The sequence below is a fragment of the Vulpes vulpes genome, chromosome 2 (assembly GCF_048418805.1).
Source record: "Vulpes vulpes isolate BD-2025 chromosome 2, VulVul3, whole genome shotgun sequence".
In the NCBI taxonomy this organism is placed as follows: Eukaryota; Metazoa; Chordata; class Mammalia; order Carnivora; family Canidae; genus Vulpes; species Vulpes vulpes.
This window is the reverse complement of record NC_132781.1, coordinates 156306949-156331504: the sequence shown is the minus strand read 5'-3', so window position 1 is coordinate 156331504 and position 24556 is coordinate 156306949. Positions and strand designations below refer to the sequence as shown.

Sequence of the window (24556 nt, the reverse complement as noted above, 5' to 3'; positions counted from 1 at the left end):
AGAGTCACAAATACCAACTGAAATAAGGTACGGGATGCCGTCATCATTCCAGACCCTCCAGGAGCCTATTTGTGGAGTGAGCATGGACAGGGGGAGCTGAACGGACCTGCCTCCCCCAAGTCTGCCTCAGATCCCACAAGCCCCTTGTGGTCTAAACACCTCGGCACTGCATGATTCCAGCCTTCGAAGGTTCCATTCCTGTTTGGGGGGGCGATGTGGATAGACATTACCCAACTGGTACCCCACTGAGGGGAGAGAACTCTGTTCTAAGGTCAAAGCCAAAACTGACGGTGCAGGACTGTAGCAGAGCGATAATATGGTTTCCAACCTGGTGCTTTCCTAAGAGTTTTCCCCCCATTGGTAGTATTGACCATTTACAATTTTTGCCTCGTGTTGATTTTTGGAAGCCCACCCTTGGATGAGATGTAACAGCACCATTAAGAATTCAATTTAAGGGGATCCCTGGGTGGCTCAGCAGTTTGGTGCCTGCCTTTGGCCCCGAGGTGCGGTCCTGGGGTCCCGGGATCAAGTCCTGCATCGGGTTCCCGGCGTGGAGCCTGCTTCTCCCTCTGCCTGTGTCTCTGCCTCTCTCTCTCTCTCTCTGTGTCTATCATGAATAAATAAATAAATAAATCTAAAAAAAAAAAAAAGAATTCAATTTAAAAGTTGTTTTTCCAGGGTGAGGTCCTGGAGATTCGGGATCGAGTCCCATATCAGGCTCCCTGCATGGAATGGAGCCTGCTTCTCCCTCTGCCTCTCTCTCTCTCTCTCTTTATCTCTCTCTCTGTGTGTCTCTCATGAAAAAATAAATTTAAAAAAATCTAAAAATTGTTTTTTTGGTTATTGCTTAGACTCCTAACTACACCTGACTCCACAGGCATTACAGGGCCTTTCCTCTCATCCCTCCCCCCTCCCCTCCCAGCCCCTGCTCCCCTCCACCTCTCCCCTGCAGGAGTCTGAGCTCTGGAGAAAAAGGAAGACTACCATCCAACCCCTCTGAAAAGTGTCTCTGTGGTGACATTCGCCGGCTATCGCTGACCCATTTACTTTCATACTAATGATATGTTCATCACTATCGATGGCTTCTCTTTCTTTGGAAGTGTTTATACTCTTGCAACAGCCTGATAAGTAAAATCATCCAACACTTGGAAATAAGGCAAATAGATAACCGGTGTCCTTTCAAAGTCAAATTAAAACATTGTCTAACAAGCCCTCCTAAGGGTCATCTGACACTCTAGGGGAATGTCACTTCGCTTGACTTATTATTTGCTATTGATCAGGGCCCAGGCTCTGCAAAGATCGCTGTTAGCTGGTAGAAAACTGATAAGTTACAAATTATTTTTGTCTGGTGGAGAAATCATGCAAATGATTTCTTTCCAATAGAGACGATAACCCCCGACATTATGATTTTATTGCCCTGTAAACGTTAACCAGTTTTGCATCTAACTTGACAACCTTATGAATATTCCAGAATTCTAGTTTTTGGGTTATTATTGTCTTTGTTTTTACAAATCTCTCTCCCCTCCCTCTCTCCATGTATAGGTGCATATAAATGCTTTCTTCTCATATTCTTCATTGAGCTAGCTTTGTCATCCTGCTGGTTCCTTCATTACTAAGCTACAAAAAAACCCACAAAAAAAAAAAAAAAAACCATTCACATGCACTCACTATATATTTCTAAAAGAATGATGTATTTAAAATTTTAGAAACTAGGGGCACCTGGGTGCCTCGGTTGGTTGAGGGTCTGCCTTCAGCTCAGGTCATGATCCTGGGGTCCTGGGATAGAGTCCCTGTTCTGGGGGGAGTCTGCTCCTCCTCTCCCTCTGCCTCTCCCCCCTCACGTGCAGGTGCTCTCTCTCAAATAAATAAAACCTTTAAAAATAAAATAACATTTTGAAAACTATACTTTGAGAAGCCTTTCCCAGTATTGGGTTTTTCCTCATGCCAACTCTGCCCCTTTCTTTGTAATCATGGGCAAGTGTTTCTGTCTCTGGTCTTTGGTTTCCTCATCTGTAAAATGGGGTGAGTGCCATCAGGCTGGCCTTCCTGGCTCCGACATGTGGTATTTCTAACTCTTCTTGCAGGGAAGCGACACTGACACGCTGCAGTCAAAGAAGATGGGTGCTGGACCACCTGGTGCAAACTTCCTGCCTCCCACCATCCCCTCACCTCAAGAGATGGAGAAGGTGAGGTTCAGTCTGGTTAGGTAACTTGGCCAAGGTCACACAGATATTGTTCATAATGATGACTTATTTTAATGTGGCGTTTGACAGTATCAACTTCCTCATAGAATCCCTCAGTGCCCAATGAGGAGCCTGTATCATCCCATCTTACAGATAAAGAAACTGAGGTCCAGGGGCACCTGGGTGGCTCAGCGGTTTGGTGCCTGCCTTTGGCCCAGGGCGTGATCCTGGAGTCCCAGGATGGAGTCCCACATCAGGCTCCCTGCACGGAGACTGCTTCTACTTCTGCCTGTGTCTCTGCCTCTCTCTGTGTCTCTCATGAATAAATAAATAAAATCTTAAAAAAGAAAGAAAGAAAGAAAGAAACTGAGGTCCAGAGAAATGATGTAGCTTGCCCAAGGTCACACAGTGAGTTCATGTGAGCACAGCCCCCTGAGACTCCAGTTCTCCTAACCTCCCAAATCTCCAGGAGCTAGAGAGGGGCTGGCAGGAGTTGCTCTGACACCTCACTCTTGTCCAGAGAATCCCCATTTGTATCTGTCAGATACATACTGGGTGCCACACAAGATTGCCAATGAAAAAAGAGTCCCAGGGGCCTGAAGACCCTGACCCCAGACAACCTTCATCTGCCCATGTCCATAGCCTTCTGTTTTCTCCTCTTCCTCTTCCCTTTGGTGAAATACTCAGGGGGACTAAACATGGTCATGGGAAGAAGCAGAAAAACCTGGTCAGCCCAGGCCTGAACATACTGGTTTCCAGCCTGGGAGAGACAGAGTAGCTCAATCTAAAGTGTGCAAACGGTCCAAGCTGGTGAAGTGAGGTGGGCTGACAGGTAGTGAGCACCCTGTCAGCAAGAGTAAGTAAGGCTCGATGATCCGGCCAGAGGGTAACAGCAACTCTCTAGACGGTAACATTCACCAGCTTTTGTTGCTGTTTTCTTTTTTTTTTTTTTAATTTTTTTTTTTTGTTGCTGTTTTTCAAATGTCAGATGATAAAAGCTAATTATTAAGTGCTCATCATGTGCCAAGGGTTTTGTATGTATATTATGTCATTGAAACTTTGTAATAATCCCATGAGGTAGACTCTGTTGTTCCCAATTTGTGAATAAGAAAACTGAGGCTCCAGGAGGTTAGGTAACTCCCCAAGGGCAGCTAGGAAGTGGCAGGTCTGGAAAGCTAATTACTAAGCTTCTCATCCCTACTGCACTGTCCTTTGTGTTTCTCTGAATTTTCCAAGTTTGGACGATGAATGCAGGTTGCTTTCACAATCATGAAAAATGCTTACAAGTTACCGACTTTTACAAAGATTCCTTTTGCCCTGATGCTCTGTGCTTCTCTGGTTCTCACGTCCCACCCCGTACCCCCATCTCCTGCCGCCTCTGTCCCCGCAGACTCCTGCCTCGCTGTCCTTGCCCCCACACCAGCTGCGTGCGAGCTGCGTGCCGCTGGCCTGGCCGGCTGACCGGTGACCGGTAGGACTCCGGTGTCCCAGTCTTGCTGATGTCTGCTTAAAATGTCCCCGGTCGCCTCTGGCCCCTGGGGCAATGCCGGGGGCAGGCCCAGGGAAGGAGAAGAGGAAGTAGGAAGGGATGTGAAACTTGGCCGAGGCCAGGCAGGCACCACCCCTGCTGGGGTGTCCCACAGGGGTCCCTGGGTGGAGGACAGAAGCGGTCCATTGAATTGACAGCCAGCTGAGGCAGGTGAGGCCCGCGCCTGACGGGGAGGGGGCCAGGGGAGCTGGCCTGGGGGGCTGGACAAGGAAGGCAGGGGAGAGAGACCACCACCAGCTGGTCCTGGCGCGGGAAGGTGGTGGGGGGCGCTGATCCAGGACTCAGGATAAGTGAGTGGGGGCACCTTCTTCACTCCTCGGGTTTGGGAGATGGTGGGAGGTGGTGACATAGAGCCATCAGCTCTAACCAGAGCTCCTGGGCTTCGTGCCCGCCCCCCAAACCAAGAAGCTGGGGAGAGGCTGGGAGTGTCAGAGCCAGCAGAGGGGTCCCATAGTGGGTCCAGTGGGAGCTGAAAGGGGCCGAGTGTGTAGGGGAGTGAGCACGTGTGTTGTGTCAGGGGGCCGTGAATTCCTCCGTGTATGCACAGCTCTGCCATCTGGGCGAGGGAGTGTTAATTAAATAAGGAGTAGGCGCTCAATAAATATTTGTTCAATGGAATTGATCATCTGTAGGAGTCTATGAATGTGTGTCTGGGTGAGTGAGAGAGGGAGTCTATTTGGGTGTCAGTTTGTGCATCGGGGAGTGCCTAGTGGGTTTTGAGTTTGCTCATTGCGTAGCGTAGGTGTGGGATCAGAGGCTAAGTTTGTGTGTGTCTAAGTGTGTAGCTACACGGGTGTGCTCAGTGGGGTGTGGGTATCTATGTGGGCAAATTCCCCGTTCTTCATCGTACGTGCATCGTCGTCCGAGATGGGCATGTGTGCGTGTGTGAGGTCTGGCCCTGACCCGTGTCTCCGCAGTGGCATCATGGAGGCCCCCTGGGGCTGGCTGGCGCTCTGCGTGCTGGCCACCTCCCTCGCATCTGCTGTGACCCAGGACGTGTGCCGAGCCCTAGACGGGAGGGATGGGGCTGCAGGGACACCCGGCCGACCCGGAAGGCCAGGCCTCAAGGGGGAGCAAGGGGAGCCAGGTAAGCACCTCCCTCCGGACCCCAGCCCCTCATCCCCTGGCAGGGCCTGGGCTCAGGGTGGAGGCTTCGGGCGGCTGGTGCCAAGGAGCAAGAATCCACCTGGGCCCCCGAGGGAAGCCCCTACGCTCCGCACTCGGTCCCAGGGGCTGAGGGGAACCCAGGCTCCTGGCGGGGCACCTCCCTGCACTGCCAGGCCTCTCCGTCTCCTCCTTCCTGCCTGAGTCCTCTTTCTTTGGCCTCGCCTTCCTGCTCTGGAGCACGGGCCACTATAAGCGACCAAGGTGAAAGGTCTTGGAGTAGTGTGCACAGTCCTGGGCTGTTGTTCAGTCACCAGAATGAATACGGGTGCTAGCCCCTGGACCCAGGCACCTTACCCTGCTGCATGACCTCGAGCAAGTTAGCGGCCCTCTCTGAGCCTCGGTTTTATCATCTGTAAAATAAAAAAAATAACCCACCTGGCACATAGAAAGGATCAATTCATGGCAACCGTCCTCTTTGCTTCCCTCCAGCTCCCCCACCCGCCTCTGTCCCTGCTTCCCCATTCCCAACCCCTTCCAGCTTCAGAAACTCACATTCTAGAAAAAAAAAAAGTTGGGGGTGAAAGAAGAGGAAGGAGGACGTGCTCAGAGTGGAAAACGAAAGTGTCAGTCCCCGTGGGCCCCCTAGCCCGTGGCGGACCAGAAAGATCCACATGGATGTTTGCCATAGTTGGCATCCAGACACCCGCCATGGAGTCCCGAGCCTGAGGAAGTCAAGGGCAGTGGCCTGGCGGGGCATGGAGTGCACGGCTATGGGCAGGGACACAACGGAGGAGCCAGTGTCCTGCCTTTGCCAGAACCTGGCAGCTTCCCAAGTACCTCTTCCCACCTGGCTCCACTTTTGGAGATAAGGAAGCTGAGGCTCAGAGGTTGAAGCACTTGCCCGAGGTCCCACCGTCAACCTCGAAGGGCCAGACACCCCCCATCCCCTCACCCACAGCAGCCGAGGGTCCCACCATCTCCCTGGGACTAGTGGACGCTGGACGCCCCCTCCAGATCTGGCCTCTCTCCCCACAGGGGCTCCTGGCATGCGGACGGGCATCCGGGGCCTTAAAGGGGACCAGGGGGATCCTGGGCCCCCTGGAAACCCTGGCAACATGGGCTTCCCTGGGCCCAGCGGCCTCATGGGGCTCCCTGGCATGCCAGGACGGAGAGGCCCCAAGGGCAACCCCGGAAACATCAAGGACCAGCCGCGACCGGCCTTCTCAGCCATAAGGCGCAACCCACCCATGGGTGGCAACGTGGTCATCTTCGACACGGTCATCACCAACCAGGAGGGCCCGTACCAGAACCACTCGGGCCGGTTCATCTGCGCCGTGCCCGGCTACTACTACTTCACTTTCCAGGTGGTGTCCAAGTGGGACATCTGCCTGTCCATCGTGTCCTCCGGGAGGGGCCAGATCCGGCGCTCCCTGGGCTTCTGCGACACCAACAGCAAGGGGATCTTCCAGGTGGTGTCCGGGGGCATGGCTCTCCAGCTACAGCAGGGAGACCAGGTCTGGATTGAGAAAGACCCCATCAAGGGCCGCATTTACCAGGGTCCTGAGGTCGATAGCATCTTCAGTGGCTTCCTCATCTTCCCATCCCTCTGAGCCAGCGAAGGACCCGCCCGGCCTGGCCTCTCGTGCTTCCTGCTGTGTGACTCTGGCCCACTCACTCCACCTCTCTGGTTTCTATGGTCCGCTCTGGGGGTGCTGTCGCTTTAGCTGCCTGAAGGGAGGGGGCTGGCTACCGGAGCCCTAGAGCCTGCTGCCCACCGCACATGTAAGAAGATGGATTTCTTAGAATAAATACCCGAATCCACGTCTGCCGAGCCTGAGGTTCTGTTGCTACGCTGGGCACTGGGAGGGAGCTTAAGAGTGACAGTTACTGAGTGCTTACGGGGCAGGCCTGTATTTTGTGTTTTGCCACATGTACTTGGCAGGTCCTGGGAACCTCATCGGCCTGGGTTCAAGCCCTAGGACCAGCACTTACCAGTTGTCCAACCGTGTGTGTATCGTGTAACTTCAGTGAACTCAGTTTCCTCATCTGTAAAGTGGGAATAACAACAGCACTTACTTCAGAGGGTTGTGGGGAGGATCGAGTGACTTAATACGTGAAGACTCAGAGCTGTGCCTGATCCGTGGTAAGGGCTGTGTAAGTTTGAGCTATTATTGTATTTCGTGTAAGCTGCACAGCTGGGGGTGAGGTGGGTAGCGTGACCCTGTTTTACGGACAACGAAGCAGGCTGGAGCATGGGGGTGGACATAAGGAGCCCAAGGTCAGCGTTTAAGAGGAGGAGCTGGGATTCGAACCCAGATCTTACTGGTACCCAAGCCTGTGTGTTTAACTGCGACCCTCGCCAGCCTCCACAGCCACATGCCTGACACCTGACACCTGCTTTCCCACCCTGAACCAGAAAGACATGGGCAAGACTCAGAGAGGGGGAGCAGTTGGCCCGAGGGCAGCCAGCAGACCTCCGCAAAGCTAGTTTTCCCAAGTCCAGCCCTGCGCTTCCACTCGGGCAGGCGTGGAGGCTGGGGCCGCATCCCTCCTGGGCTGGGCATCCCTCCCCAGCTGGGACTCAGGTCTGGGGTGCTCATGGTGCATCCCCGGGGTCCCACTGAGCCTGTGAAGAGCTGCTCAGAAGCAAGAAGCCCTGCCATGCCCTCCGAATATGACGACGATAAGGAGGCTGGGAGTTCAGTCCTGAGGACGTCTAACGCCCGTGCCTTTTCCCAAAGGAAGTCATATGTGCTCTGTGCCGTGCACACACCACACACCTGCACACCACACCGCACACCCGTCTCCCTCGAGATGCACGTGGACCCACATTCCCGGACTCAGACCTGCCTGCTCCCCACTGAAACACGGGCACAGTGATGCCCTCCCTGAGCACACACCCAACCCACTCCCTTAGACACACTGTGCACACCCCTGGACACGCACACTGGTTACGCCTCCAAACCCACAGACGTTCTTGGGTTATACATGCAGTCATACCCATGCACGCCCTGCCTCAGATATCCAAGTGCCCCGCATAAACAGGCAGAAGCACATTCACAGACACCTTGAGACATGTGTCCCACCCCTGACACGCAGGTGTACATCTTCTTCACCCTCCAACCTGCGTGTGCCTTAGATGTGCCCCGGTTCTCTCACATGCGGACCCTCCCACGCTCCTGCTCCCACTGGGCCATCCTCCAAGCCACAGGAACTGTCTCTCTCACCCACAAACTGACATGAGAGCAACCTGGGAGTCCTCACAAGCCCATACCTCCCCACCCAGGCCTCACACATACACCCAAGCCCCTCTCCTGGGGCTGCCCTGCCCTGCCCCACCAGCAGCCTCTGGGGGTCGGGAAGAAGAGAGTGACCCCTCCTCGGGCCCCTCGGCCTCCTTTGGGCCTCCCCTCTGCCCCAGCTCTCTGCCTCCCCACCCAGAACACACACTCCCGTGGGCCAGGAAGAGAAACAGATCTTTGAGCACCCACGACGTGCTGGACATTTCCTGGCCATTGATGCATGAATCTCAGCAATCCCTCGGAACTGAGGCCCAGAGAAAGGAGCTCCCTACCCAAAGTCACATGGTCAGAAAGTGGCAGGACCTAGATTTCAACCAGCTCTGGCTGAACCCAAAGTGGAGAAGAGCTCCTTTCATTGCAATGGGACTCAGAGGTGTCAGGAGTGCAGGTCCCATAGTGGTGGGAGAGACCAGGCTGGAGAAACGTGAGTGCAGGGCTGTTCCTTATCTTAAATTCCACCCATGGGCACCCACAGCACCCCCCTCCCTGTGGCAAGTCACTGGCCGGGCTCAGAGGAGAAGGGGACTGGGCAGGCCGGCTGCCTGGACCTGGCTGCTGGGGCAGGGCGGGCTGAGCATGGGCTGAGGCTGCCACCTGCTGGACAAGACAGACCCAGGCGCAAAGAAGGGGAGAACGGAAGATGGGGACCCCAGGTGCCATCTCGCTGGGACCCCCCACCAATGCTGTGCCTACTGGTTCTGCTTCTCCCAGCCCTCCACTTGTTGGGGACTCCCCAGGCCAAGTACATTCACGTCCTTGCTCTCATCCCACATTCTACAGCTCTGAACTGTGGGGTGGAGGGACAGATGGGGAGACTGAGGTCACTTCGTGGGGGCAAGAACAGAGCTGTGAACTCCTGCTCGTGCCTGGCACCCGGCCAAGCACTGAGCCTGCAGCACACACTGGGTCCTCGCCACTGCCCTGCATGGGAGCTCTTAGAATCCCACACTTACAGAGGAGGAACTGATGCTCAGAAAGGTTGGAGGCCTCTCCCTGAGTGACACAGGTGGCAGGTGTGGGGTCAGGGCTGGAACCCTCAATATCAGAGGAGGAGAGGAAGAGAGGAGAGCTGTCTCTCTCAGCTCTGCCAGCCTGGTCCCAACCGGCAACCCGGCACCAGCCACCACAGGCTCCAAGGCCAGATGCAGGGGCGCCGGAGATGGGGGTGAGGGAGGCAGTGCCGGCAGGGAGGCTGGGATCATCCAGCAAAGGAAGAGGCACCGGCATGCAACCCCTGGGCCTCCCTCACCGCCCAGTACGCAGATGGGAAGACTGAGGCCCAGAGGAGCCACGGGTTTGCTAAGGGCCTCTGAGCAAGCAAGAGGCAGGGCTGGAAGGAGATCCGAGACCACTGACTCCATGGCCAGAGTCTGTCCACCACAGCAGGCTGCCTGCCGTCAAGGCTCGCCCATCCTGGGTGTCCACCCCCAAGTGTAACAAATGGGAGGCACAAGTGGAAGATTCTAGAATAAGGCCTGCCACTTGACACGCGCACGTGGGGCTTGTTTCTGGAGACTACTAAACAAGGGAGGTCAGATCTACATGTTGGCAAATTGAACACCAATAAAAAATAAATAAATAAAATAAAATAAAATAATAAAAAATAAACATCAGTTCTCTGAGAGAAAAAAAAAAAACAAGGGAGGTCAGAGCAAGGCTTTGGACCCCAAGAAACCATTTGCTATGTGACTTTTGGTAAGGACTTTCCCCTTCCTGAGCTTGTTTCCTCATCTGTAAAGGGGGGCTTGTAACTTCCTCCTGGGGACATTGTAAAACAGCTGAGTCTCAGGCGTAGTAAAGGCCAGCGATGAGGACGCGCTGACCTGGACACACACGCTCCCTTCAGCGGATCCGGGGCAGTGGACATTTCCTCATTTCAGACACTCATGACGCCGGGCTGGGGAACACAAGGGCATCGCTGCGGTCAGCCTGGCTCAGTACCCAAAAAGAAAGTATTGAGTCAGGAAAAATTATGGGAAAGGGGATGTGGGATTGGGGGCAGGGGGAGCCGAGGGGAGGAGGCCGCCCAGCCTGCTCCGGGCCCTCCTTGCTGGGTCTACTCTGACACGGTGTCCTCCTGCCCGAGAGAGGGGAAGCAGATTCCAGGACACCTCTGTGACCGGACCAGAATCCTGCCACCCCAGGTGAGGCCAGGCCCCCCGTCCCGGCGAGGGCAAATGGCACTGCCCCCAAGTTCGCCCATGGGGGTGAGTTGGTTTGCAAGAGGAAGCGGGGTCTGCATCGCTAGAGGCCCCATCCTCCATCCGTCCTGCTAGCAGGCCCCAAGGGCCAAGGTGCCCAGGGAGGGGAGGTGGGCTCCTGAGGGCTGGGAGCAAGGATGGGGAGGGTGGGTGAGTGGCTGGGTGGGCCAACTCAGCTCTCTCCCTGCCCAGATCCTTCCCCAGGATGGACACGGGGCCCAGCTCCTGGCCCCACCTTGGCCTGAACCTGCTGCTGCTCCTGCTGGCGCTGCCACTGGGGGGCCAGGCCAGCACAGGCTGCTACGGGATCCCCGGGATGCCGGGCCTGCCAGGGGCCCCGGGGAAGGATGGGCACGATGGGCTGCCGGGGCCCAAGGGTGAGCCAGGTGAGTCTGCCGGCCTGCTGGGGGTGGGGGTCACCGAAGGCCTGCCTGGGGGCAGCGGGCAAAGGGTCTGTCTACCTGGGGCTAACCTGCGGGGAGGGGGACAGTTACTTGTGGCCAAGACACACTCCCTCATGTCGCACCTGCTCCCAGAGCAGAGTCCAGCTTTCCTGGCAGGTAGAGCCCATCTCTTCTCCGAGCCCAGGACTCGGTCCTCCCTGTTCCCCAATTTTGTGCCTCAGTTTCTCATCTGACCAAAGGGAGAAAACAAGAACGCCTGTCCCAGGAGGTGGCAGGGAGGATCGCAGGAGATGACCCTGCAGACCTTTGACAAACTCTAAAGCACTGTGCTCTCCTGTTATAGCCCCTGCACCACTCGCTGTGCAACATGGACCCCTGGGGGGAGGGGGCCCCCGCAGTGAATGTCCACATTGCACAGATGGCCGGGGTTCGAATCCCAGCCCTACCACTTCCCTGTGTGGAGCGCCTCAGTCTCCTCATCTGTAGAATGGGAGATGGTACTCCCTGCCGCCCAGGGGTGCTGGGATGGCTAACCAAGCTGAAATGTAAGACAGCACCAGGCGCGTGGTAGGTCTCGGGTGGGTGGGGCTATGCGTATATTATAGTTGTTATCATCATTTTTTTAAAAATCCGATCTGTGCCCACCTCCCTCCCTAGGATCCTGAGTAGCTGGGGGCATGGGGCGTGAGGAGTCAGGATTGCAGATTGATAGGCAAGCCCTAGCATGAGCAAAGGGGGCCGAGGACGTGAGGGGGCGCGGGAGCTGGGCAAGCGCTGGAGTCCGGGGCGCCTTTTCCATCCGAAGGTGCATATCTGGGATGCAGGTGCATGTCTGGAGCCAGCGGGGGTGGGGGGTGAGACGGGTGAGGCTGGGCAGAGGTGATGGGGGGCGACAGGGGCGGGGGTGGGGTGCAGGGGGGGCAGGCCAGTGGTGAGGAATGTCCTTAGGAATTTCCCCACTGTCCTCTTCCCTCCTGGCAATAAAATGGAATGTTGTCAACATTCCAGAAGGAATTCTCTAATTCAGAGCGAGCCAAATGAGGCCCCTTCAAGAATTCAGACTACAAAGCTGCCTCTGGCCATCTCCCGGCCCAGGGTGGCTGATGGCCATCAATTATTAAGCTCCTACTATATGCCAGGCATGGTTCCAAACGCTCAGCATGTGTTTACCTTATGGAGTAGATAAAATTGTTAACTCTGTTCTACAAGTGAGAAAACTGAGGCCAAAATCCTCTCAAAAAATGCCTTACTGCCATTTTATAAATGTCACGGCGGAGGTTCAGAGAGATTGAGCAACTTGCCCAAAGTCCAGTGGACTCCTGTCCGTCTCCAAAGGCCATGCCTTTAGCCACTACCTTCCAGTGCCTCTGAGGCCCCTCCCCATGGCAGGTCCTCCCCCTCCCAGTCAGTTGGTGGAAGATGACCCAAAGGATGAGACATGACCCTGCACCACTGACAGCATCACCAGGAGCTGACCCTACGGAGCACTTCCTGCGAGGTGCTCCGCACATGCACTCCCCACTCCAAGCTCCCAGGAACTCTCTGGGATCTGTTCTATTACATCCTTTCCTCAGTCAGGCAAGCAGAGGTTCAGGGAGGGGAGGGGAGGTCACCTGCCCGGAGTCACAAAGCTCTAGCCTAGATCTGTTGGATCCTGATCCTCTGTCCTAACCCCAGGACCTAAAGGGCTCACAAAGCCAGAGAGGATCTGTCACAAAGAGTCTGCACAGACACCCAGCCCTAAGGAAGTCAGAGGAGGAAGGGGCCCTGGGGGCTGGCAGGGTCACCCAGAGAGGACTTCCGGGAAGAGGAGACTAGAGCCAGTCCCTAAAAGATGAGTAAAGTTTGGATGAGGGGAGGAAAACCTCACAGAGTCTCACATAATCGGGGCTGTCACAAGAATCCCACGCTCTGACTGGGACTCAGCCAGACTTGACTTTCAATCCTGACTCCATTTCCTACTGGCTGCTTGGCCTTGAGTGAGTCTCTGGCCTCAGTTTCCTCATCTGTACCATGAGAGAAGTTGAACCAGCCCAGATGTCATAAGGGGCTCCAGTGGGCTGAATGGGGCCAGGGACGCTGGAGAGAGCAACCCCCTTACTGGGGCATTTCTGTTTGGCTCCATCCAGTGGCTCCCGTGGCTAAGCTGGTCTGGGCTGGTTCCATCTCAGGGACAGACACGAGTTTTGTGGGGCTCTGAAGCTCATGAAGTGTTGAGGGCCCTCTTTAAAAACATAATACAAAATTATAGGTACATATGTGATTGCAGGGAAGGGGGTAAGCGCTGGAGTCCAGGGCGCCTTTGTGGTTACACAAATCCACACGTGCTACGGAATTGTGTTTGAACGATACGCATCCACAAATGGGTGGCACATAAGAGAGTTCTGTGGATTATCCAAAGGTCAATTTTCCAGTTTGGGTATCGCACTGTAGTTATGTGAGATGTACCACCTGGGAAGACTAAGTAAAGGGTACATGGGGTCTTCTTGTCCCTTTTTTTTTTTTTTTGCAACTTCCTGTGAATCTATAATTATTTCAGCATAAGAAGTTGAAAAAATTATAAGTATAAAATTAGGCAAAGGTTCTTGAAGGGGCCAATGTCAGTTAATGGGGCCTAAGGTATAAGTTTCGGCAGCTCTCGTGGAAATGGGCCTCTGACCAGTCTTCTGAGTCTTGTCGACAAGCACTAAAGATGCAGACCTTTCAGGTGAGGTTTGAACTGGTTAATGTTGGGCTCGACATAAAAGTTTGCAACCCACTGTGCAGACCAAATTGGAAGCTCTCTGAGGCCACGTGCTGTCCGTGGGCTGATAGTCTTGGCCTCTGACAAGCCCTCTGAGAGACCTCCTGATGCTGGCTAGGCCTCCCCTCTCCATCATAAATGTAAGACTGAGGCCAACAGACCTCAGTCACGGTCAGACGGCAAGTCCACAGGGAGGCAGAACTCCAACCAGGGCCTCCCTCCCCTCTAACTCCCTGCACACTGCCCCCAGGGGTGTTGGTCCATCTGGGGAAGGAAGTTCCAGAGGCTAAACTTTGCTGTGATGTCCCCTGGAGGACACCCCCAAGGTCCCTGTCCCCTGCCCCATCATTTCCTTCCCACCTGCTCTCTCCCTAGGAATCCCAGCTATCCCTGGAACACGAGGACCCAAGGGTCAGAAGGGAGAACCCGGCACACCTGGCTATCCTGGGAAAAACGGCCCCATGGGAATCCCTGGGATCCCAGGGGCTCCCGGCCCTGTGGGACCCCCTGGGGAGCCGGGCGAGGAGGGCAGATACAAACAGAAGCACCAGTCTGTGTTCACCGTCACACGGCAGACAGCCGAGTACCCCCTGGCCAACAACCTGGTCAAGTTCAACACAGTCATCACCAACCCGCAGGGGGATTATGACACCAGCACTGGCAAGTTCACCTGCAAAGTCCCGGGTCTCTACTACTTTGTGTACCACACGTCGCTGACATCCAACCTGTGCGTGCATCTGTACCGAAGTGGTACCAGGGTGACCACCTTCTGTGACCACCTGTCCAACAGCAAGCAGGTCAGCTCGGGCGGTGTGCTGCTGCGGCTGCAGATGGGTGAACAGGTGTGGCTGGCGGTCAATGACTACAACGGCATGGTGGGCACCGAAGGCTCCGACAGCGTCTTCTCTGGCTTCCTGCTCTTTCCTGACTAGGGCAGTCAGGCCCACTCTCCGGCCCCGGGGCAGCCCTGCCCCTCCTCAGCTTCCCTGCAAGACCCGCTGTGCTCAGGCCGTTCTCTCCACCTGATCCACTCTCCTCCAGGAAGCCGCCCTGACACCCTGCACCAAGTTCTCTCCCTCCTCTGAGCTCCTTCAGGAGTCACTGCTTTGAGACCTTCACCAACACCAATACTGTCAATGGTTTTTTTTTTTTTCCCCCCAAGTCTTGGGAAAGGCAAGGAGATACAGAAATAAATAAATAAATAAATAAACTGATAAATATGCACGGCTCAGGCTTCTCATTGCCAAGTTCTCAAAAAAAAAAGGGCCCCTTCATCCTCAGTTGTGCACCTGCCACAGCCATCTGCAGGCTCTAGATTTAGACAGAGCATCTAGGTGGTGCTCAGTAAAGTCTGGTGCCAATGGTGAGATGCTCGGTGTCCTGTGGCCATTTGGGAGAGTATGATTAAAAGCTGCAATGGGTCCCCATTAGGCCACCCGCTGTCATTTGTTTGGGTGAGAGGTGCTGCCATCATTAAAGTCATCCAGGTTCACAGGTAAATGGGAGTGTTTGAATTCCCAGATCCATGTTGACCTATGTTAAATTTTGGAAGCACCTGTCACAGGAGGGGTTTGGGCTCAGGTAAGCACCATGAAGACCAAGAACTGACGTGCAATGAATTTGTGCCGAATATTAATGAGTTAGTTTGGATGAACGAATGAATAAACGGGTAGTGGGTCAATGAGTGATGAAAAGCAGAGTAAGTGAATGAATGAGATGGGCATGAGCCAGTGAGAGAGTAAGAATCTGTCCCCTGGGTGCCTGATGCCCCCCAAATAACTGACAAACTCTGGGAGCCCCCAGGAGCTCAACGAAAACCACTGCTGCCCACAAACCATCAGGCTTCCACTGCCAGGTTCCTGACTCGCGGGCCCAGCTGCTACGATCCTTGTGGGAGCACCGGGAGGCCCGACACTGGCCACAGCACTTTCACGGGGGTGACCACGAGAAGGGTTGACAGTTCAAGTTCAAAAAGGATAAAAAAGTATAACTTCCCTGTGCAGACCACCAGCCTGGCCTCGGAGCCCACTGACACCCAAGGAGAACCTGCCCTCCCAGAGCTCACAGAGGCACCAATCCACTGAGCCGGGCTGCCAGAGCAGCGGCCGCAGCCCAATTCCACGACCACCTCCACCTTGGCTCCTTTGTTCGTGAAAAGGGCCATTCCACACCCTCCTGCCTTTGCCATGTGGTTTCTTCGTCCTGCGGAGCGCCCCCCCTCCACACACACACACTAATCCTCCCTCCACCTGGATAGCACACACTCATCTATCAGGGTTCAACACAAAGATCACCTCCCCCATGAAGCCTTCCTCGATTTTCCCATTTGTGTTTCCATGTTTCCACAGCGCCCTCCAGAGCCTTGGATCACAAACCAGTGTCTCTTGAGAACCTAGGTTGCCAAATCTGGCCGTAAAACAAAATCATCTGCAGATTTATGTACAAAGCAAGCAAACAAAAAACAGCTTTCTGGAACCAAAGCTGTTTTCACAGAAGTTTGGGGAGGACAGGGCTGTGGGTGGGCGGGCGGTTTGCCTGGTGAAGTCCAAGTACGTACGTGGTCCTCCAGTTGTCCTGCCCTAACTGGCTGACACGTCTGCCCCACTGGGTGAGCATCCCTGAGGCCGGGGCCACTTTGATACATACCTGGCACATAGTAGGGATGTGGGAGGTGGGCCGGGGAGGGAGGAAGGAGGGCTAGACACACACACACACATGCGCACACACACACACACATGCGCACACACACAGTGGGAGCAGAGGCAAGGGCCTGGGAACCCGGCCTGGTACCCGGGGCGCCTCTGGCAGGGCCAGGGCCAGGTCACGGGGCCACTCCCTTCACGGCTGTCCCCCACCAACCACTTAGCAGTCCGCCCAGCAGTGCCTCAAGTGATACATCTTTCTTCTCATTTCTCTTTTGTTTAAAAAATCAATACACCGTTTATGTAGGCCACAGTGTCAGATCAGAAACCTGTACTTTGGAAACGACAATTTTTGTGCCATTTTTATTTTCCATAATTGTTTCCTTGTTGTCCTCTCTTTGTCGGGAGAGACGGGCCTTTGAAAATGCCAGCTTGTCTGCTGGGCTGAGGGGATCCAGGTGAGGGCTTCTAAGGGGGGGCGGACAGGTGAGGAGGAGTGGGGGTGGGACAGGAACAAGAATAAGACACCCCAAGGGGTGGCTTGAGTCTGCCTGAGATTCTCTCTCCCTCTGCCGCTCCCCACCTCGAATAAAATAAGTGAATAAAATCTTAAAAAAAAAAGAAGAAGAAGAAGACATCCCAAGCCTCAAGGAGTCCCTTTCGGACCACAAAATCTTTGTGTTCTTTCTCCCTCCCTTGGTAGGGATCATCCCCTCTGTGTCAGGGAGGCAAGGCATGGAGACCAGCTGGCTCCTACTCAGGGGCTGAGGCCCAGAGACTCCCTCTGCTCCTGGTCCCTGATCCAGGCATGGCTCCTGTGCATCCGGGCTCCAAGATCTCAGTCTTCACCTCGTTTATGTAACACTGTCCCCAGGTTTGCATGGGAGTCTGCCAACCTGGCCCTGGACGTACCAGGTTACTACCTCACTGGCTCCCCTCCCAACCCATGACCTCCATTCATATATGGGAAAACAGGCCAGTAAATGTGCCCAAGGCCACATAGCCAGACAAAGGCAATGCTGGGGTTCAAACTTGGGAGAGGTTGATTCCCAAGCCCATGTCCATCCTCCCCTCCCGGCTGCTTCCTGCTCTTGGTTTCAAGCTGTCTCCTTGAACCTCAAATTCAAGCTCACCTTTTCTCATTGCCATCAGCCACCAAAGAATTAGAAGCCTGGGCCCAGGTGGCCCTTGGGAATCCTCAGAAGAACACTGGACCTGCAACAACATATGAATTTACAATTTTTTAAAAGATTTTATTTATGTATGTATTTATTTATGTATTTATTTATGCATGTATTTATGAGAGACACAGAGAGAAAGTCAGAGAGGGAGGCAGAGGGAGAAGCAAGCTCCATGTAGGGAGCCCGATGCAGGACTCGATCCCTGGACCCCGGGATCACGACCTGAGCCGAAGGCAGACGCTCAACCACTGAGCCACCGAGGTGCCCCCAAATTTACAATTTTATAGGTACAGAGACTAAGTGGTACAGAGCTCCATCCTTCTCCTGGCTCAGAATCCATTGCCTTCCCCTCTACATCCAGGCTGAGGAACTGTAAAATTGACAGAGCCCAGAGACCCTTGGGTTTTACCAAACTGGTCTCTTCTTTCCCTAATACCTGCTGCAGGTAACACTTTTTTCCATCAATCAGCATTCACAAGCCCAAAGATTTTCTGTCTCCAAGCACAGATGTCAAGCAGGGCCCTCCTGGCAGCTCCTGGTGCTGGCTGGGCCAGCATCCCTGCGAGGGCCATCACATCACCTTGGATGCAGCCTCAGCAGGCAGCCTGATAGCCTGGTGCCAGGACGCCTGGCCCTCAGTCCCGCAGTGCCACTTGTATGAGGTGTGGGCTCCCGCAGTCCCCTCTTTTTTCTTCTTTTTTAAGATTTATTTACTCATTTTAGAGAGAGAAAGCATGGAGGGGCAGAGGGAGAGAGAGGAGGGGAGAAGCAGACTCCCCGATGAGCACGGAGCCCGAGGTGGGGTTCGACTCCACTCTCTGTGAGATCACAACCTGAGCCGAAACCAAGAGTCTGACGCTCAACCGACTGAGCCACCCGGGGGGTCCCTAATCCCCTCTCTTTTCTGACATTTATCATAGAAGCCATGAAACCAGTATATCATTCAATGTTTAACACCAGTCTCCCCCAGTAGAAGGAGCTCTCCATGGGGACAGGAGCCGTGATTTGCTTGTGGCTCTGTCTCCAGCACCTAGCACAGCGAGGTGCATGATAAATATTTGCTCAGTGATGACTTTCTCCCTCTGTGCCTCAGTTTCCCATATGTAAGTTGAGGGGAATAAGCAGGGTGACCTGCAAGGCCCTCTCCAGCCCTGACTTGGTGTAATGCCAGGATCAACAAGCAATAAGCCCCTGCCTATGCCCATTATTGTCATCGGCTTTGAGCCCTGCTGCAAGCAGAGGAAGGGCTATAAATAAATAATGACCACATTTAAAATTCATTATTAGATAATTTTTTGAGAACAAGGCCAGAGCAGAAGTACAGAATGGGAAGAAGGCAGAAAAGATGAGCCCAGAAAAGGGAAGCCTTGGACATGGCGTGATAGTAACGAGTAACGTGTGCAATATACTTCATGGTTTACCTTCCACTTTCTCCTCCACGATCCCAAATGAGCCCCCCAGTGCTCTGTGCCATCTATAGAGCAAGGGTGATTACAGTCCCATCATCTAGCAGAGGAAATTGGGGCTCCCTTGGGCCCCCGTGGCTGAAAAAATTTAGATCCCCCTTCGAGACCTCAGGAATCAACCTCTGACGAGCGGCAGGGCCAGAACATGAATCACAATTTCTGACTCCAAATCCAGTGCTCAGGCAACAGGCCAGCCATGTTCTCATCTCAGTGAGGAACACCCATGTCTGCTGTAAGGGGGTCACACGGCCAGGGGCCTTGGCATGCAAGCCACCAGCTGTGGGCAGGCTCCCAGGACAGCCTGTTCCCCCAACGGCTGCTGAGCTGGCGAAACCAAACTGGCCACCTACCCTCCTCACTTACAGTAAACCCCCCCAGATTGCAAAAATGGGACCTGAAACTGCCTGGATGGGCTAAGAGCGGAGGGGGTGGCCATCCCTCTGGGCCCAGGGGAGGGGGCCGTCAGAGGAAGGCCCTTCCTGTCTCTGGGGAATGGAACTTCCGCTTTGAGCTGAGAGCAGCAGGCTCCTGGCTCCTGGTCCCACTGCTGCCCAGCCCAGCGGCATCACTGGACGTCAGGTTCCCAGGTGAGGATGGGGCTCGGCCCCCGGGGGGATGGGCCTGCAGGACCAATATGGCCAAGGGTGATGATTTCTGAAGGGTAGCCCTTGCGTCCCCTGCCTCAGAGCCAGCTGGGGCGATTGACAGTGCCGATCCCCAGGGCCCACTCCTAGACCTGGGGAACCAAACCCCCTGGGGGTACGCTTGGGGAGTCCACTGCTCTCCAGGGCCCCAGGTGATGGGAGGCAGCCTAAGATGGGAGCCACCAACATAAGGGCTTTGGAGTCACCAAGACTCAAGCTGAGTGCTGCCTGAGTCTCTTAGATGCTGGTGACCTGGGGCAAGTCACATAACCTCTCTCCACCTACACCCTCTCTGGAGATAACAGAAGCTCTTAGGGTCACTAGGGAGCCCCGAAGGGGATCAGGCTCTCCGGGTGCCTAGCAAACCACCTAGTTCAAGATTTGGCAGAGGCAGAGGTGAAACTAGAACCCAGGTCCCCCTCCACCCAGCCCAGCATTTCTCCAACACCTGCCTTCTCTCATTTCCTCTCGGGCTGCTGAGAAAGCCCAGCCTGGCTCTTTCAAGCAACTAATTTGACTTGTAGGTGGAGTTGTGATCGGTCATGAGTTAGCCCTGAGTGAACCCGATCATGTTCGTACGGGAGGGGGTGAGATCAGAGACACCACACGAGAAACCTCATTCCTCTGAGACTCCGTCTCCTTTAATCCTCTGGCAGCCCCGACAGGTGGAAGTGACCTTTTGCTGAAGAAGCTCAGAGAGGTTAAGGCACTTGCCTGAGGTCATGCAGCGAGGTGGTGGCCGAGGGGATGTTGGAAGTCCAGTTGGCCTGACTCCAAGTTGGGGGGTGGGGCTGGGAAGGGACTGTCAGGGCTGGAAGGAGATGGGACGGCTGGTCACCCGGGAGAGATGTGAGGAGCGAGGCCAGCGGTGGTGACGGGTGGCGAGGGCAGGGGTCAGACCAGATGAGTCCTAGGTCCTTGCCCAAATCTGAGACTCAGTGGCCCCTGAGATGGGCCAGAACCTGGACCTTCCCACTACCCCAACCCACTTCCTGCTTCCCTAGGAAGCCTGAATCTCATTGTGGGTCTGGACCCTCTGCTCCCACCCACCCCCACCCCCTGGTTACAGCTCTCCCACCGCCCGGCTGCACCTGCCTGAGACCTCCTCTCTCTTGAGCCCGTCTCCCAAAGAGGCTCGATCCTGCTCTACTTTTCCGACCATCCTCTGTCATATCCCAAAGCTTGGGGATTCTTGGATGATGGGGACAATACAAAAATAGCTAATACTCATTTAGCACTTCCAACACGCCAGGCCCTCACTCCTCTGTCCTCCCACCGAGCCTATGTGGCAGAGATGAGTATGATCCCCATTTCCTGGAAGGGGAAACACGCCAGACAGGAGTGACTTGCCTGAGGCCCTCACCGGGAAGGGGCAGAGGCCTGATCTGGGCCTTGGCTGCGTTGCCATCCTTCTGACACCGGGGCAGGGGAGGGGGTCCTCTCACCGCTGCCTCTGACACACCGTCTGCTGGGCAGCGACAGCAGCAGGAGCAGTTCAGATGGCAGCCCCCTCGCCTGAGCACTGGCCCGCACCCAGCGCTACCTTAGCCCCTGTCAGGCTGTCTGGCCCCAAAGCCCACGTTTGAACCACCAGGCTCAGCAGCCTCTTAACAGAACATCCTGCGAGTTACAAGATCCAGTGGACATGGGTTGGCATCCCAGCCACCAGGCGGCCATGTGACCTTGATGGGAGCCCCGCCCTCTCGAATACCCGCTTCCCCACCTGTAGAAGGAGAGAGCAGGGTGCTTGACTGGGGGGCTATGGTAAGGACCACATTACATGAGATAGTGGCACATGAATGTGTGTCCCAGAGCCTGGCTGAGTGCCCAACGCATATGGATTATTGAAGTTGTCCAATCCACCATCCTGTAAAACCTTTTATTTTAGAAAGACAGAGAGAGGATGAGCACGAGTGGGAGAGACAGAGGGAGAAGGAGAGAGGATCCTAAACAGACTCTACGTGCTGGGCGTAGAGCCTGACACCAGGCTCGATCTCACGACCCCGAGATCATGACCTGAGCTGAAACCAAGAGTCAGGTGCCTATCGGACTGCACCACCAGGCACTCCTGTTGCCTCAATTTTTTACAACAGTGAGTGGAGCAGAGCTGCTGTGAGGATGTAAAGTGGCCCGCTGTGGGAAGAGCACAAGCACCCCGAATTCAGACACTCTCAGGAATGAGAACTCTTGCAAGAAAACCCAAAGCCCGAGAACCACAGCTTTGACCTCCCATTCCTCTGGCCTCTCACTCCCCTCCGGCTACACTGGCCCCTCACCGGGTCCTCGACACTCCAGGGAGTCCTGCCTCTGGGCCTTTGCCCCCATCTCCTTTCCTCCCCAAATATTCTTGCTCCAGGTCTGAACCTCCAAATCTCAGCCTTAACAGCACTTCTCAGAGACACTGTCCGCCCCACCCCACCCCAGAAAAACCATCCACCATCACCTGAACCCCCGTTACTCTCCCTCTCGCTCCAGGCACCCCTGCGTTTCCTACAGAGCACCCTGCACAATCTCTAAGTACCTCCACTTACTTGTAGGTTGACCTGTTTATGACTTGTATGTCCCCCTGCCCCTGGACCGCCAGCTCCGTGGATGCAGGACCCAGCACAGGGCCTGGTCTGGTGGCTAGGACACGCTCAGTGAACATATGAATGGGAGAATGAATGACTGAACAAATGCTAGGAGTCTCCATGGTAGTAACCTGTTCCGTCTTCTTGTCCTCCCGCAGGAGGTGGCTGAGACAGGGCAGTGATGAAGACCCCGAGGGGCGGCATTCTGGCACTGCTGCTGCCGCTGCTCCTGGGTCTGCTCGAGGTCTCCTGGGCCCAGAGCTGTACCGGACACCCTGCCATCCCTGGCATCCCGGGCATCCCCGGGGCACCGGGCACTGATGGCACACCCGGGACCCCGGGGACAAAGGGAGAGAAAGGTACTGCAGGCTTTGGGGATACGCTCGTGCCTTTGAGCGAGGCGCCACCTCCTGCCTCCCAGTCATCGCTGCCTACCCGAGAGATGGAGAGATGGCAAGAGCACTAGCAAATCCTTCCGCCTGCCAAGCCCCCTCCACCCCCACGATGGCTTTACACAGAGAGAGTTCTGATTCCCATTTTATAGCCAGGAACACTGATGTCCAGAAAAGCTACTGGCTAGCCCAAGGAAGCCCAGTAAATGTTGAGGCCGAGACCAGACCATAGCTCTCTCACCCCCAACTCCAGGTAGAGAGAGAGCACAACTGTAGGCATGCAGCCCCAGACTGCACCCCCCGGCTGGGTGGCTTCCCCTCTCTGAAATGGGGTCTCCTCACCTATGAAATGCAGGCAGATACTTTGTGGGGTTGTCACAGGGTTCAAATGAGACTTCCCACAGAGACGCCTCCCTGTAAAATGTTCATTTAACCCAAACCAAGCCCTGTCCTCACTTAAATGACATGTAATTGTCACAATCCTACAAAATGGCTTCATCGCCATTTTCCAGAGGAGGAAGCTGAGCCCCGGAGAATGTGACTCCGTCGAGGTAGGCAGGACTAACCATGGCAGGTGCGGCAGGAGAAGTACATCTCTGTCCCCTGGGCCCACGCTCCCAGCCCCATACTCCGCTGCCTCACTGGAGAAGACGTCTGTTCCCACACTGTGCCGAACAGAGGGGGAGCGGCCGCCAGGAGTGGCCGTGAGAAGGTTCCAGGGCCCACCTGCAGGCTCCGCAGGAAAGGATGCCGGGATTGATTAGAGCTGTCTGCCCTGGGCCCGGGAGTAGAGGGATGGCACAAGTGCCAAGGATTCAGTATCGAGCTCCAGGCCGGAACCAGGGAGCCTCTGTGAGCTGGTGAGGAGGGCAGGCCCAGCACCTTTCCTAGGGAGACGCCGCTGTCCACGCCCAGGCGTCAGTCCGTGCACGTCCCATTGCAGCCAGGCACATCACAGACTCAGAAAGTGGGGCTGGAAGGAGACTCCCCCACCTCCTTTTCCCTGAGGCCCAGACAGGAGCAGGGACGTGTCAGAGGTCACATGGCCAGGCTCCCGGCCTCCCAGCCCAGGGCTCTTTCCTTTGGCTTTCAGGAATCTCTGACCCGTCATTTCTCTTGTCTCCCCTTTTCCAGGGCTGCCAGGGCTGGCTGGAGACCACGGCGAGTTTGGGGAGAAGGGAGACCCAGGGATTCCTGGGAAACCAGGCAAAGTAGGCCCCAAGGGCCCCGTGGGCCCTAAAGGTTCCCCAGGCCCCCCCGGAGCCCGCGGCGCCAAGGGTGAATCGGGAGACTACAAGGCCACCCAGAAGATCGCCTTCTCCGCCATGAGGACCATCAACATCCCCCTGCGGCGGGACCAGACCATCCGCTTCGACCACATGGTCACCAACGAGAACCGCAACTACGAACCCCGCAGCGGCAAGTTCACCTGCAACGTGCCCGGCATTTACTACTTCGCCTACCACGCCAGCTCCAGAGGGAACCTGTGCGTGAACATCATGCGGGGCCGGGAGCGCATGCAGAAGGTCGTCACCTTCTGCGACTACGTCCAGAACACCTTCCAGGTCACCACGGGCAGTGTGGTCCTCAAGCTGAGCCAGGGGGAGAACGTCTACCTGCAGGCCACAGACAAGAACTCCCTGCTGGGCATGGAAGGTGCCAATAGCATCTTCTCCGGCTTCCTGCTCTTCCCGGACGCAGAGGCCTGAGCTGTGGGGCTGAATCCCTTCCTCCCCCCGCACCCCCAGCAATGCTCACTTTACCCCCAACACCACCCGTACCCGGCCAAAGCACACAGTAGGGCTCCACGGATGTTGCTGAGTGAATGAGTAAATAAACTCTTCAAGGCCCAAGGACAGCGGTCTAATCCGACTCTGTGTCCCAACACCCGGCACACGGTAGGTGCTCAGAAACGCTGCTTGAATGCTGGTTGAATGAATGAATGAATGAATGACCTCTGAAAACAGAAAGTCTATCTGATTGGAGGTGACTGGAGAGCCAGGCTCTGTGCCCAGCTCTGTGCCAGCCACACAGTGGGAGATGGGAAGGGAGCACCATCTATCGAGCACCTCCTATGCCCGGAGCACTGGACTAGACCCTTCTATTCTCTCATTAAGCCTCACAGTCATCCTGGGAGATAGGTTGCCCTGTGCCCAGTTTACAGAGGAGAAA

The 24556-nt window shown here is 55.3% G+C and overlaps 3 protein-coding genes across 3 annotated transcripts; all 3 read left to right on the top strand.

The window, feature by feature from the left end:
* The first annotated feature begins 3728 nt into the window (after positions 1–3728).
* Positions 3729–6664, top strand: C1QA (complement C1q A chain). Its single transcript, XM_026012490.2, has 3 exons — positions 3729–3882; positions 4650–4819; positions 5875–6664. The coding sequence occupies exons 2-3, from the start codon at positions 4657–4659 to the stop codon at positions 6447–6449; spliced, it is 738 nt and encodes a 245-aa protein (XP_025868275.1). The 5' UTR covers positions 3729–3882; positions 4650–4656; the 3' UTR covers positions 6450–6664.
* A 3469-nt stretch (positions 6665–10133) lies between these two features.
* C1QC (complement C1q C chain) lies at positions 10134–14709 on the top strand. Its single transcript, XM_026012435.2, has 3 exons — positions 10134–10285; positions 10535–10728; positions 13865–14709. The coding sequence occupies exons 2-3, from the start codon at positions 10548–10550 to the stop codon at positions 14419–14421; spliced, it is 738 nt and encodes a 245-aa protein (XP_025868220.2). The 5' UTR covers positions 10134–10285; positions 10535–10547; the 3' UTR covers positions 14422–14709.
* Positions 14710–19182: 4473 nt separating this feature from the next.
* C1QB (complement C1q B chain) lies at positions 19183–24240 on the top strand. The gene is made up of 3 exons (XM_026012470.2): positions 19183–19365; positions 22151–22351; positions 23519–24240. The coding sequence occupies exons 2-3, from the start codon at positions 22174–22176 to the stop codon at positions 24091–24093; spliced, it is 753 nt and encodes a 250-aa protein (XP_025868255.1). The 5' UTR covers positions 19183–19365; positions 22151–22173; the 3' UTR covers positions 24094–24240.
* Positions 24241–24556: the final 316 nt, after the last annotated feature.

Bases quoted from the DNA above. Each gene is read 5' to 3' on its own strand.
- C1QA (XM_026012490.2), top strand. From the start codon at position 4,657: ATGGAGGCCCCCTGGGGCTGGCTGGCGCTCTGCGTGCTGGCCACCTCC. The intron at 4,820-5,874 runs GTAAGCACCTCC...CTCTCCCCACAG, and splicing joins GGGGGAGCAAGGGGAGCCAG to GGGCTCCTGGCATGCGGACG.
- C1QC (XM_026012435.2), top strand. From the start codon at position 10,548: ATGGACACGGGGCCCAGCTCCTGGCCCCACCTTGGCCTGAACCTGCTG. The intron at 10,729-13,864 runs GTGAGTCTGCCG...CTCTCTCCCTAG, and splicing joins GGGGCCCAAGGGTGAGCCAG to GAATCCCAGCTATCCCTGGA.
- C1QB (XM_026012470.2), top strand. From the start codon at position 22,174: ATGAAGACCCCGAGGGGCGGCATTCTGGCACTGCTGCTGCCGCTGCTC. The intron at 22,352-23,518 runs GTACTGCAGGCT...CCCCTTTTCCAG, and splicing joins GGGGACAAAGGGAGAGAAAG to GGCTGCCAGGGCTGGCTGGA.